At 44.1% G+C, this 12833-nt stretch overlaps 1 protein-coding gene across 1 annotated transcript in view; it reads left to right on the top strand.

The window, feature by feature from the left end:
* The window catches only part of LOC142586818 (putative 4-coumarate--CoA ligase 2), a 53323-nt gene extending 44642 nt beyond the window's left edge, over positions 1 to 8681 (top strand). Inside the window, exon 9 of the mRNA XM_075697684.1 lies at positions 8394 to 8681. Coding sequence (XP_075553799.1) covers positions 8394 to 8521 — 128 coding nt within the window. The 3' untranslated portion in view covers positions 8522 to 8681. The remainder of the gene's footprint in view (positions 1 to 8393) is intronic.
* Positions 8682 to 12833: the final 4152 nt, after the last annotated feature.

Raw genomic sequence — 12833 nt, 5'->3', positions numbered from 1 at the left:
GGATCTCGGACACTGTGTCATAACCAGCTATGAACAACTGAGCCGGCTTAAATGACTAAGTCAATTTCTTTTGTGTATGACACTATAAAATGTTGAAACATCGTACACGATGACGGTAAGTGTTTGCGACATGACCACTTAACAGCAGTCCAGACACTGATGTAACTTGCGAATAGTTTTGCCTAAAATTCTGCGCTTGAATATATTGATGCCACCGAGTATAAATAAAAACGCAGCTAAAGAGCTTAACCCATAGTGAACGTGCTATTCCGGCTACACACAGGTATTGGTACTTCATACAGCGATTATTATAAATGTCATTGTTTCGGGGAGGGAGACATGGAAAGTATGTCAAGAGAACGGGAAACCATAGTGTTTTTTGATAAAATACCCCTTGTCGTCTTGTAGCTGCACAATACCACACCTCACTTAATATGGCAGAAGCCCCGTCGCAGTACTTGCTTTGGTGCGAACGGGCGATATTGCTTCTGGAGAACAACGCAATGAGCACAGGAAAGGTGTCCAGGGTGGTTATACTGAATACTGATTGTGTTTCGCGGGAAGTTTGTAGATGGCTACGCTACACCTAGGGCTTTTGTCTCGGAATCTTGCAGACATATCTCAAGACTGTGTTCAGTTGCCTAACTGTGGTATGCTGCGTACTCAAATAATTTATCAACCTAAGCAGCAAGCTATATTTCGTCAACAAGTTTAACATGTGCATTGACAAAATGGCCGGTATCCGCTACTGCCATATTGAGCATACCAAGAAATAACCATTGCGTTACTGTGTCTCAATGTAGCATATACTGTCGCTATCATCGCTAGCTCTCGTGCCATGTTATGTTTCAAATCACGCTAGCTCAAATTGTAGCGTGTGGGTGGGCAGCTATAACCGTTGAGGAACGAATGCACATCTGGAGAATGAACAGAAAGAGGGCTTCCTTTCTTCATGAGTCTTGAAACTGCACCTCACCAGGCCTGAGAATTTCAAACAGACAATCTTGGTGCTCCGATGACGTCACGAAAGCAGCAGCAAATTCAAGCAAAAATCCCCACACAGTTCTCAAACAACCCACTAGCGTGCCGAATAAATGACGTCACACGCACAGGGCCTGCAGTTCACAAAGCACCTGGCAACAGCCCGAAGAAATTGGGAAACTGTCGTAAAACGCAGAGCACACAGATCCGCCTTTGGAAGCATATTATACTGTGGTGTACTAGAATTGTTACAGCAACAAAAGCTATACAAAAGCGAGATAGCTGCGGTCGAGAGGTGGCGGTAATTCAGAGAAGAGTTAATCATCAACCGGTGAGCAATCGAAATAAGAAAGAGACATTTGGAGCATTGGTGAAAAGGAGAGCAGGAAAATGATTGATACGACCAGATCTGTTAGACATTTCCAGCGCTACGAGGTAGAAGGAGAAGTTTGACGAACATAGCAAAAGGTTAAGAAGACATAGAGAAAAGCTAGAATGAAAAGCATGTATAGCATAGCTGATTAACTGCAAGGCCCTAGGTAAGTATATATCAGGACCTCGTTTCAAAACAGGATCCAAAAAATCATCGTCATCGGTAGGGGAACCCCCCTAAAGGCAGCAAAGGAATGTCGCTCTCGGAGGCTTGTCGAGGCAGTCGGAGAGAGCGTCATCCGAGAGAGTGTAACCAGCATACTCGCATGCTGCTTCTATTGCTTTTGTATCCCGATAAGGCAAAACATTCTGTACACAATATTGTGGCAGGGAGGCACCCGGGAAGTCTCTACCAGATTATGAAGGACCAGCGCTGCCACCAAGCACAAAGTGCAATACCCATACTGTGCTGAGTGTGTCTTTATGTTTCTTTGCGCTTCGTCCAAGCGCCGGTATTCGAAAATCTGAGCTATACTGCACCACCCAGGCCATGCTTGCACCTTATTGAAGGCTTTTACAACCTTTAAGGCGGCCCCATTTAACATCAAAACTTGCAACAAGTCCTGCTGAGCGTCATTGAAGGTTTTCTGGAGTGTTGTGATGGGGTCACTGTTGTAACACTGCACAGAGAACAAACCAAAGCACTCATCGTTCTCTCTGCTTTAGATTTCCACTTTTGCTATTCACTCTGTATTCATACTGCGCCTTTATTTTGCGTTGAGTTTATTTATACTTATCTTCAATGACGTATGTGGAGGTGTTTTGAAGGATAGGTGTCCTCCTTCATTTGTTCCCTTTGTGAAATTATTTTTATGTCTTTAGTACCATCTTTAAATTTCTCTACTTCCAGGCAGGAGTTACACGCGTCATGCTGCATTATATGCTTTGATGGTTCCGTCCTGACATAACAGCCATGAACATTTGAAAGGAGGCGTTTTATGTGACACCAAGAAGAACGTACTAGCTAGCAATACAGGCACCTGAAAATGCTAAGAAGCAGCTCTTTATAAGAAACAGAACCTGTAGATCTTCTGTGGTGTCCTTGATTGACTTGTGCATTTTTTAAGTTCTAATGACCGCATGTGCATTCTTTGGGAACAACGGCGCACTCTTCCCCATATTGCAAGGTGGGATTCTAGAAAGAACATGGATAAGCAAGAACAGGGCAGAACATCCGCTAACAAGTCTAGAGGCTCCATAATTGCGGAGAAATACAAAAAATGTCGATGCATGTTATGGAGCAATTAAGTTGACATCTCAAGCGAGCGGTTGTGACAATATCTAGGAAACTTCGCGCAATGAAATTTTGAGAAGATGACTGTTACTGAGATAACTGTAGCTGTTCTACTGAGAAGATAACTGCTAATTACTATTTCAATATTTAATGTTGCTCCAGCATTGGATGAAACGAACACATTTCTAATTACTGAATGGGTCATGTCCAAGGTTCGATATTTAGGACGGCTGCTGGACACCTACAAAAATAAAATATTCTTCAATAGACCACAATGGATCGACCAATTCTCAAGTGTCTATCAATGATGTACAGCCCATGTATTGGAAAAAAAGTATATAACTATGCTGGAAAGTATCCCCCAAGGTTTGGTCACAGTCCTCTTTTTATTCTTACAACTGGCCCACGATAGCTTGAATGTTGACAGGGAAGGATAACTTTATTTGCAATCTCGTCGCCAACATGAATTGATAAATAATCTTTGGTTTCTTTTATATGATAAGCTTATAATATAAACGGGCAGGAATATTGATTTTGTTGGTAAATGACCCACGTACCATCATGATGTAGCGAAATTTGAAAATAGCTTACTGAATTGTTATATCCTGTGGTGAAGAAAAAGATATATATAAATATTTTATTTGCGCTCTGCAAGCTAAACTCCTCAGAATGTTGGCGTAGCGTTTTGCGAGACCGCTAACCTAATGAAATAGTCTCGTAAACATGCATGGCCATTAAGCTTTATTTACACTGCATAGCCCATCCAACGTGCAGGTAATTTGCGTATTGCAGGAATGCACCATACGCAAACATTAATATAAACCAATAGTGAAAATGCCTGCGCACTGATAAAATACGGGTGCGCGGAGTAAGAGGTTTGTTATACTGGGTAAATATATACTAACAGACCAAACGAAGAGGCAAAAGAAAGAACGCAGACCCGTCTATTCTCACAAGAACTCCTAAACGGCAGCAGTGAGCAGCATGACATGAACAAAGTGAAAAGCGGAGCTGTATGGCTTCGTCATTAACAAACTGTTATCTTTGTGGTGGAGCCAAAAGGAAGAGATGTATGACATTTTCGTTATTGACGGTGCCACAGAGCTCGATTTTCGACTTTCTTCATTTCCACATTGTTCAGTGCAAAGCATCAACGAATACAGTGCAAATTGAAGTGACCCTGGCGGCAGGTGATGGACATGAGCGCAGCAGAGACCTCCAACACTAACACGCCATCGTCTTCATTTTGCCGTCGACATTCTATCGATTTCGTGCAACTGAGATGATTCCTTTGGTTGCTGCCATTATCATCCTTCCGCCATCTTCACTCTCTCGTCGTCACTGCATTGTCAGGTCGTCCTCATACCGCCATCGTCGAGCTGTCGTCGTCATGAGGTCATTGTCAAATCGTCTTCATGACACCGCCGCGATCATGTCAATGTTGTGATTACATTGTCTTCATACAGATGTTGCCACGCATTCGTGGTCACGTTGCCGACTTCAAGCTGTCATAGTCATTACATCATCGTCTTTAAATTGTCGTCATCTCTTTGAGTTTGTCATCGCCGTCATCGCTTTGTCGTCATACAGCCATTACGGCCAATCGTTGTCATTTTGCCGTAGGGATCCCAGGGTCGTCATTCCATCGTTGCCAGTACGTTGTCGTCATACAGTCGACGATGTGCCTTTGCGGTTCATCGTCGTCATTTTGTTTTATGATTCCAATGTCGTCACGCCGTCGTCGTCCTTCCATCGCTGTCTTTTGTCGCATGAATTCCACTATCGCTCCGCCATTCTCATGTTTCGTCCTCATTCCGACGCCGTCATACCGTCGTGGTCATTCCAGATTCGTTATTAATGCTAAAACTTTATATGGCTCATGTGGTGGAAAATTCGGGGCTGGCGTGACCACGGAAAAAGGCCACGAATCATACATTTCTGATTAGAGACGAATTCACGAGCTTCGGCATTAATTAGGGCGAGCCTAATTCAGGTAGTTAAGATATAGCGAATTAAGCCACTCGAAACCACGATATCCCGTGGGAGTCGCGCCGACGACCTTTGGTGTTAATTAGGGTAAAGTTATTTCAGACTCACTTCATTAAGAAACAGTGAAATAAGGCACTTGAACTCACGACTTTTGGCGCGAGTCGAGCCTTCGACCTTTGGTGTTAATTAAGGGTAAATTATTAAGGCACTTCAGCCATAACCTTTCTTGAGATTTGAAACCTCGACCTTTCGTAGGGGTTGAATCCACGACCTTCATTGTTAATTACGGTGAAGTTAAAAGATGACGACTTAAAGGTAGGCATCGCGAGGTGGTCGCCATGCTTTCGCATTTATCCTCCTAGGGATAACTAAGGGCCTTTTCAATTTTGTCTTCGTTATCACCGCGCATGATCGAGCGCAATGCTTATGTTGAGCGAGGCGTTTCACAGTTCAAAATTCAGCTCGAAATTTCGCTCTAGGCTGTATACTTGTAAATGGGCTCTAAAACAGCTTTCTTGCCAAGCACCAATGAAGGCTAACTCCACTTCCACAATGCGTGGGATCCGCATACATTTTACTTATTTTTGAGGCAGTGTACTCCTTTTTGTATATAATGCGCGGCGGTTCGGCAACTTCAACTTTACTTGTGATTGCGTGGTCACCACTCCACTTCGCTTACTCATCCCGGCATCACGTCGCACGCTAGTTACGAAGCAGAAAACTAGAGTTTCTACGGTCGGAAAATGGCTAGTGGCGACTTCTACCGGCAAAATAAGTGGGCCGTGTTTTCTTGCAGCTCTTCCCGTCACTTGCTCATCATTGAGATAAGAAATGTCAGGATCACACGGCACAACAAGCGAGCGCGTTCATAAGTAGAAATTTGTTCAGAGCAGCATTTAGAAAGCGCAGTCATTGAATGCAGCACAACTGTAGTTTTAAATCACGTCCAGTGAGTATTCCACGAGACGGGTGAATGCTGTCGCACTCGGACACGCATGCTCTTCATCAGGCCCGCGTGAGTTTAATATTTCAATTACAGCACCAGTCTGTTACTGTGCGCTGCGTCACCCATTAGGTTCACCGATTTCTCAACTGCGCTGATCTGTCTGACTGTGTTTATCATCACGCGAATATTACATTGAGGACAACCGACTTTGCTATGACGGGTTATCGCATTCAAAAATTGCAGAGTGGATTGTGTGGGACGCCATAATGCATGGCTAAGGATCAATTGTGATTACCTGGTGTTCTTCACCGTACACCCAAAGCACGATACGCAATCCTACTGCACCCACCCTCCATCGGCATGTGGCCTCGGCGGCCGTTAACAAAACACACAACTTCGTGCTGAGCAGCTCAAAGCCATAGCCACGGGGCTGTCGTAGCGGGCGACAATAAAAATTTAGGGCTCACTGCGGTAGCATAGTTGTCAAGCTTCACCAAATAGTCAGAACAGCGGTGTTTGTGTACCTTCTGTTGCCTATAACTTCGAATAAATGAGGAAAGCTCGATGGCACACAAATATACCTGCCTCGTAATTGTTGTTATAATTAGGCCATGGTAAATTATTTCCAGCAACCTGAAAGTAATGAACTTCTTGTGATGCATGTATTCTTTGTGGAATTAGCATACGTAAAGACCAAAAATTTTAAGATATTGAACTTCTTGTAAGGTATTGCAACCTATAATAATTGTTAGGCGCCTTCATTTTGGCTGTGCAGACATATTCTTGTCATGACTCCTTTTCTCATCATCTTTGCTAAAAGAGTAACTGGGCCGTTGACTTGTGCAAAGAACTCAACGGCACAGTTACTCTAGTTACCCGTTTATCTCAAATTTTCTCTATATTTCACTTGTGCAGTCTACAGTAAGCGTACAGTGAAGGGACACCCGCAGGAAAGATTGATCGTCAACAACGGTTGTGCAAAGAGCCTAACATAATTACTTGTGTTTTTTTCTTAGTCAGTGGCTATGTCTTTCAGTCATGCTTTAGCCCGAGCAGGCGGTCATTCCCTCAAGCGCTTGCTGAAAAGACGTCCTAACCACTTAAATAGTGTTCCGTCTCATTCCCCTAAATGTGCTAGTGTCTTCCATATTTTGTCAGCCGCTAGCTAACTATATAGAAGATGCAATAACGTTTCTTAAACTGGAATGGGAGTAATTTTGCAGAGCCCGCATTCTTGAACCCTGCCGCACGTTAAGCGCTGGCCGTTCCTTCCTTGAATGTTAGCTGCTGCGTCCAAGCCAAGATGCATAGATAAAAGCTCTCTCGTGAGCAACTTGTTTTATGTTTTACATGCGAACATTACACACCACACCACTGCAGTGCGCACTACACTCAAACCCTCTTGCTGTGACATTACGCCAGGTTTTTTCTGAATTCCTGCGCTCCTGCACCGCCATGACCACCGAGACACTAGAGTGTTTTAGTTGAGCGTGTTTACGCTCCGCTAAGCAGTTAAGCGGAGCGGAAGCGCGAATGCGCATGCGCCGTCCGCTTAGCCGTAAGCGGGATAACGGAGCGAGGAACACGGTCCGCTTAGAAGCTGCCTGAGCGGAGCGCTCCGCGCAGCACTTTGGCTAGCGTTGGCGTCAGAACGGATTGGATTGGATGCAGAAAGCAAGCGCGCTAGCTAACACGTGGCGTTCCCCAAGACGGCGCTTTATTTTCCATTGGATAAAATGGACAGGTAACGCATTACAAGCGCACGTCTAGATACTTCATGGGAAAATAAGTTATATATATACACATATACGTTTTACTGTACAAGAGTGATCATAAAGTGTTTTTATTTTCTTCCATTACCCTGAATTTAGCCAGGGGGCGCTGCAACTGCGAAAGGTCCGCTCCGCTGCGCTAAACGTATAACTAAAACGTGAAAATCGCTCGCCGCTCCGCTGTGGCTTAGCGGGGCAGCTCGGAGCGAAGCGTACCGTAACTAAAACACTCTACTACCTCAGTGCACTCGAGCCTTGGCGAAATATTGCCTACAGAAGGTTTATATTCATCCTGTGTTTTTATAACGACTATCAGTATAGACAGAAGATTTTCTGAAAACTTCAGTACGGTGCCCCTCCGTATCTTGTTTGTTGATACTGCATTGGTCTAACTGCCAGAACGCTAGGCATCTCTCACAATATCCTACTTGAACCACTCCGCCACCACGGCCAGAGCAGCCTAGAATAAAACCTTAAATGTTGATGCTGCAATAAAGTAAATGGTGGGAGGGGAGAGTGAAAAGAACGGAAACTAACAGCATTTCCGTTGTGAGAAAATTCACGAAGTTGTGTACAATTATCTTCATTGCAGCCATTCTGGTACCTTTGTCTAGCAGTAAACGTGATTGGTCGGCGCACAAAATATTTGACCGAGTGGCTTCAGAGTTATGCATAGATTTTTCACAAAGAATTGTGCTTTTGCACAACACTCGTCATTCTTTTTGACATTGTGCTACACAGAGGCGCTTTTGCCACTTTCCTATTGGCATCAGTGAGAATCCCAAAGTCAAATATAAGAGATAAACATATAGCACGAATTGTAAAATGAACCTACTACAACTTGCCGCTGTATCAATCGTATTTTCATTTTTACTATTAGTGCTAACGAAGCAGTTCTGAAATGGCCGCATATGTACTTTCCCTACGCTTCCGCAGGCTTTCACCTTACGACCAGCCTTAAGATTCAAAGAGTTAAACGGCACACCATACAACGAGAAAACATCTTGTCCTGTATGTCTGTTTTTATTCACTTTTGCAGGTAAAACTGAAAAGTTTAAGCATCTCTACGGTGGAGTTGTGTTTATGGACCGCTTGCCCAGGAACACCAATGGCAAAGTCATCAAGCGCCAACTGAAGCTATTATATGAAAAGTCGAAGGTGTACTAATTTGATTGTTATCAGCTGATAGAGCAAGAAAAACTAAAGATATAAATTTCATTTTCAACCTATATGTTCTACGTTTGATAAGACGTTGTCAAAGGAGCAAGTCAAACACATGGAGTTTCCTAAAGCTGTGCTTATTTGGCCTACACGATCTCGTTTACCATTCCTCCTACTTTGTAAAATCTGTTGGCCACACAGATGTTAGCGCTCGAAAAAAAGAAAATAAAAATCAGTTTTTTTTCAGGTTTTCTTGGAGTGCATAAAAAGCGAAAAAAAAAGTCAAATCGTCCACGAAAATGAAGCACACTGAGGCGAACCATCTAAATGTCGAGATGCTTGTCCTTTTTAAGTAGAGCATTCATGTCACGCATGTTTCACGCAATATTTGTAGCGTTTACTATGACAGATGATAGGCTTCGTTTACATCCACGAACAAAAGTACACGGAACACAGGTTTCTCTTCAAAATCAATATACTTAATAATTCTGACACCCAAACTACGGTTCATAAGTGTAGTCGAAAGTCGGCAAAGCCACATTTCAATTGCAACCCTCAATTGTAAGTACATGTATATGCAGATAAGAAAATCGGTTTATTGCGCAGTCCTTGGTTCCAATACTTTCGCTCATTTGAGTACATTGCTTTTTTTCACAGATGCAAAATAAATAGGCGTCACATTTCGCGAGACTTAGGCTAAGATCTTTTCCGGGTGAAGAACTTCAGAGAGAATAGTCATGTTAATGTTCTTATGCGCGCAAGTAAAAAAAAAACCAGCCATCAATATCAACGTTAGGTGCTCTATTCTGTAACTCCATTGTTGTGTGGGTCGACACGATGAACCAAAATTGAATTCAAGTGGAATTCAAGCAATGTAGCGAAATATGACAGTGCTGAAAGGATATCTGCTTAAACTCCGTAGCGGTCCCTCTCAGACTTACGTTGCTTGGGCTATACGTGAGATACATGGTCTCTGGTATCAGCCCAACTTCCTAAGGCACCTGCTTACCGTGGTCGCCCATGAGCATGATGGTATGACACCGACTATACGACGATGACACAGTCAGGATGATGTAGTGACGAATAAGGAATGGTGTCGATGGAACAACAAAAGTGGTATGACGATGACAGCATGATGACAGTGAGATGAGGATACTGAAATATGGCAATTTCAAAGCGACAGCGTGACGACGATGGCACAAGGACAATAATAATACGACGAGTGTATTGTGACGATGGCATGATAACGACGGTATGATGCCGACGGCATAAGCTCAACTGTATGACAATGAATGCATGGCGGTTATGAAAACGAACCAATGACGAAAGCAGAATAATCCACAATAATATGATTACGAGAGATTCTCGAAGAAATGGCGTCAGTGAAACGACAAAGGTAATATGACGATGATGGCCTGGCATGCCAGGCGTGACAACAAAGCGTGACATTAGGCGGATGACGAAGTTAGATTGACGATGACTGAACGACCGCAGCGGCACCATAACGACGTTCTCACAAGGAATGGGTGACGACGGTTTCGCTGCGCTTTGTCTCAAGCGCGGAACTATGGAAATATGACTATCTGGGTCTTTCTACACATTAAGACAGCTTTTGACACTGCAAGTCATATGCATGTGCTTGTTACCAGGTTAGTCTTGGTTACCAGTACCAGTTACCAGTTACCAGGACGATTTCTGCGATATATTTCACAGTTAACAGGCAGGAACATTTTATGCGAAGCAATGACGGCTAGAGTAAATAAAAAACACCCTCAGCGAACTGACGGAAGCCCTTTACGTCTCGCAACAACAGAGATGTGCACGGACTCGCAGGGGCCCATAGGTATTACCAACCTTGGGGTTCCAAGCTACAATAACACGAACCCAAGAAACCTGCTCAATACCAGGTCACGTCCAGGAGAGGTATCACTTTGCCCCGATACCACGCAACATGGACCCTAATCTACACTCCGGCAGGAGGAGAGCGAGGGCCCAGTACATGGAGAAAGCAATCATGTTCAATACCACGGCCCATTTTACGGACGCCGCCATGTATGGGACGAACAAGGGCGCAGTGGCAGTGGTATGCGCCAACCGAGGCCAAGTTACCTCCACTGCATGAAACCGCCCCTGAAAGATTACGGAAGCCGAAGCCATCGGAAGCCATCGGGTCTGCCATCCGCGAAGTACAACACGCAAAAAAAAACCCCTGACGATCCTCACGGATTCCCAGCGGCTTGCCGTAACTTCCTTCAGGGAATAATTAGAAGACCTGCTACACAAACCCTAGCCCAAATACTCAAGGAAGACCCTGAGGGCATCACTACCCAAACCATCCTTTGGATACCGGGCCATACTGGCATCACGGGTAACGTGCATGCCGAGAGAGCAGTTCTAGGATTCGTGCACAACCGAGCACTCATCATGCCGGCCGCAGAAGACCCGGTCCCTGTCGACCTCGAGTATTCAGCCATCGTGAACTAGCACAGACGTAGTTGTGATATCCACTTGCGATATCCATCACCCCACCGAAATCTAAACACAGGGGATGATGCTGCCTGGCGTAGGCTACAGAGAGGCACTTACACGAGCCTACATATATTACGTCCCATACACCACACAGCCTACAGGGAGGAATGCACGTGGTGCGGGGCCATACCAACCCTATACCACATTACGTGGGAGTGCACACTACACAACATAATACGCCCCGACACGAACACCACAAAGGGAACAATGGGAGGCACTGCTGTCCAGCTCGGCCCTCCACGACCAGCTAAAGCTGATACAGAGGGCTGAGAAGATGGCAAGAGCCAGCGGAGCCCTGGACTAGGGGCCCCGACCATTAACAATTCTTCAGATTATTCTTTCAATAAAGTTTATTTATCTATCAAATCGTCATGCAGCGTCTTCTACAGAGTAGTGTGCTTATGCCATTTCTCTTCAGTTGTGTAATTGTGCTTTTCCACAATAGCTTTCACCTAGTCTACAGTATTCATTGTAAGTGGATGACCTCTGTAAATGGGATTTTGGTTCAGGCGTAGGTGAGCTACAGTCGACGTTGCAGCAAGACGTTGATGTGATTGACAATTTCTTAGAAGAAAGGGGCATGGAACTTTCTTACCACGAGACAGCTCTACTGCCTTTTACTAGACGCAGCTGAAGGATATTTAACTTAGTCTAGAAGTAAAGACCTTGGCGTCTTTTAAGCAGGACAAAATCATTGGCATTTTCTCGCTAATCAATTGTCGTGAGCTTCACACATCAGTACACTTTTTTTAAACAAACAACAAAATTATGTTGTTAGTGTGCTTCACGGACTAGCTGAAACAACATGGGAGGATCAGAGCATCACTACCGTAATTTCACAATGCGCGGCTAAAGCAAATAATTGCATGATCTATCTCGAATTTCTGAGGAAAGACATCCACGTTCATTCGCAAGAGGATTTATAGTATGTCTTGATGTCCCACAAGCAACCTTGGGTTATCGTTCAGTCTTCTCATCCGAGTTTTCCAGTTTTGCGAAGAGCTCAAACGCGCAGACACGGCTATCGTATTTTGAAGCTGCATAAGGGGCGCCCACCATCTTAAGGAAAGAAACAACAGCGAAATCAATTAGGATATTTAGGATTGTTGAAAAGTTATTGCGCATATTTTCATATGCGTAATAGTTCTTACTTACCCTCCTTGGATGCTGACAACGTGCAATATAGAATGGTCTGTCGAGGATATCATACGCAAGATACAATTTTTAATGTTGCCTGTGCAGCAACTTGAACTATACCAAGTTTTCTCCATACATGAACAGTACATTCATGTGTACACTAACGAATCATGTACACCATAATTCATCTGCACCTGGTTTACTACGCCGGACCTGAACATAAAATGGAGGTTTGGCATAACCCGTGTGACACCCTCTACAATCAACAAACTATTTGCGCTCCTACCGGCCTTGCGCTTTACAATGTCACATGGAGATGGCACAGAAAATGGTGATTTTGGGCGATTCCGAAGCAACCCTCACCTCAATAAATAGCGCAGACCAAAATTCGTTTAATGGACATTCGGTATATGAAACCATCAAAGGACGCAGAAAAGTCAGTGCAAGAAACCACATTTTAACGTATCAGGGGATTCCAGAACAATACAAATTTTGCAACGGACGCCGCTTGAATACAGGCGTCGCGAATATAAAGATACAGTAAGTATCCATGTTAACCATAGTGAAATCCGCCTGTTGCTGCGAGAAATGTCCCATCGACTAAACGCAGATACCTCGTTTGATAAAGAATCTAAGCGCTTAGAGACCATAA

The sequence above is a fragment of the Dermacentor variabilis genome, chromosome 7, assembly GCF_050947875.1.
Source record: "Dermacentor variabilis isolate Ectoservices chromosome 7, ASM5094787v1, whole genome shotgun sequence".
In the NCBI taxonomy this organism is placed as follows: domain Eukaryota; kingdom Metazoa; phylum Arthropoda; class Arachnida; order Ixodida; family Ixodidae; genus Dermacentor; species Dermacentor variabilis.
Note: the sequence above shows the minus strand (reverse complement) of the source record. Positions and strands in the feature narration are given on the sequence as shown.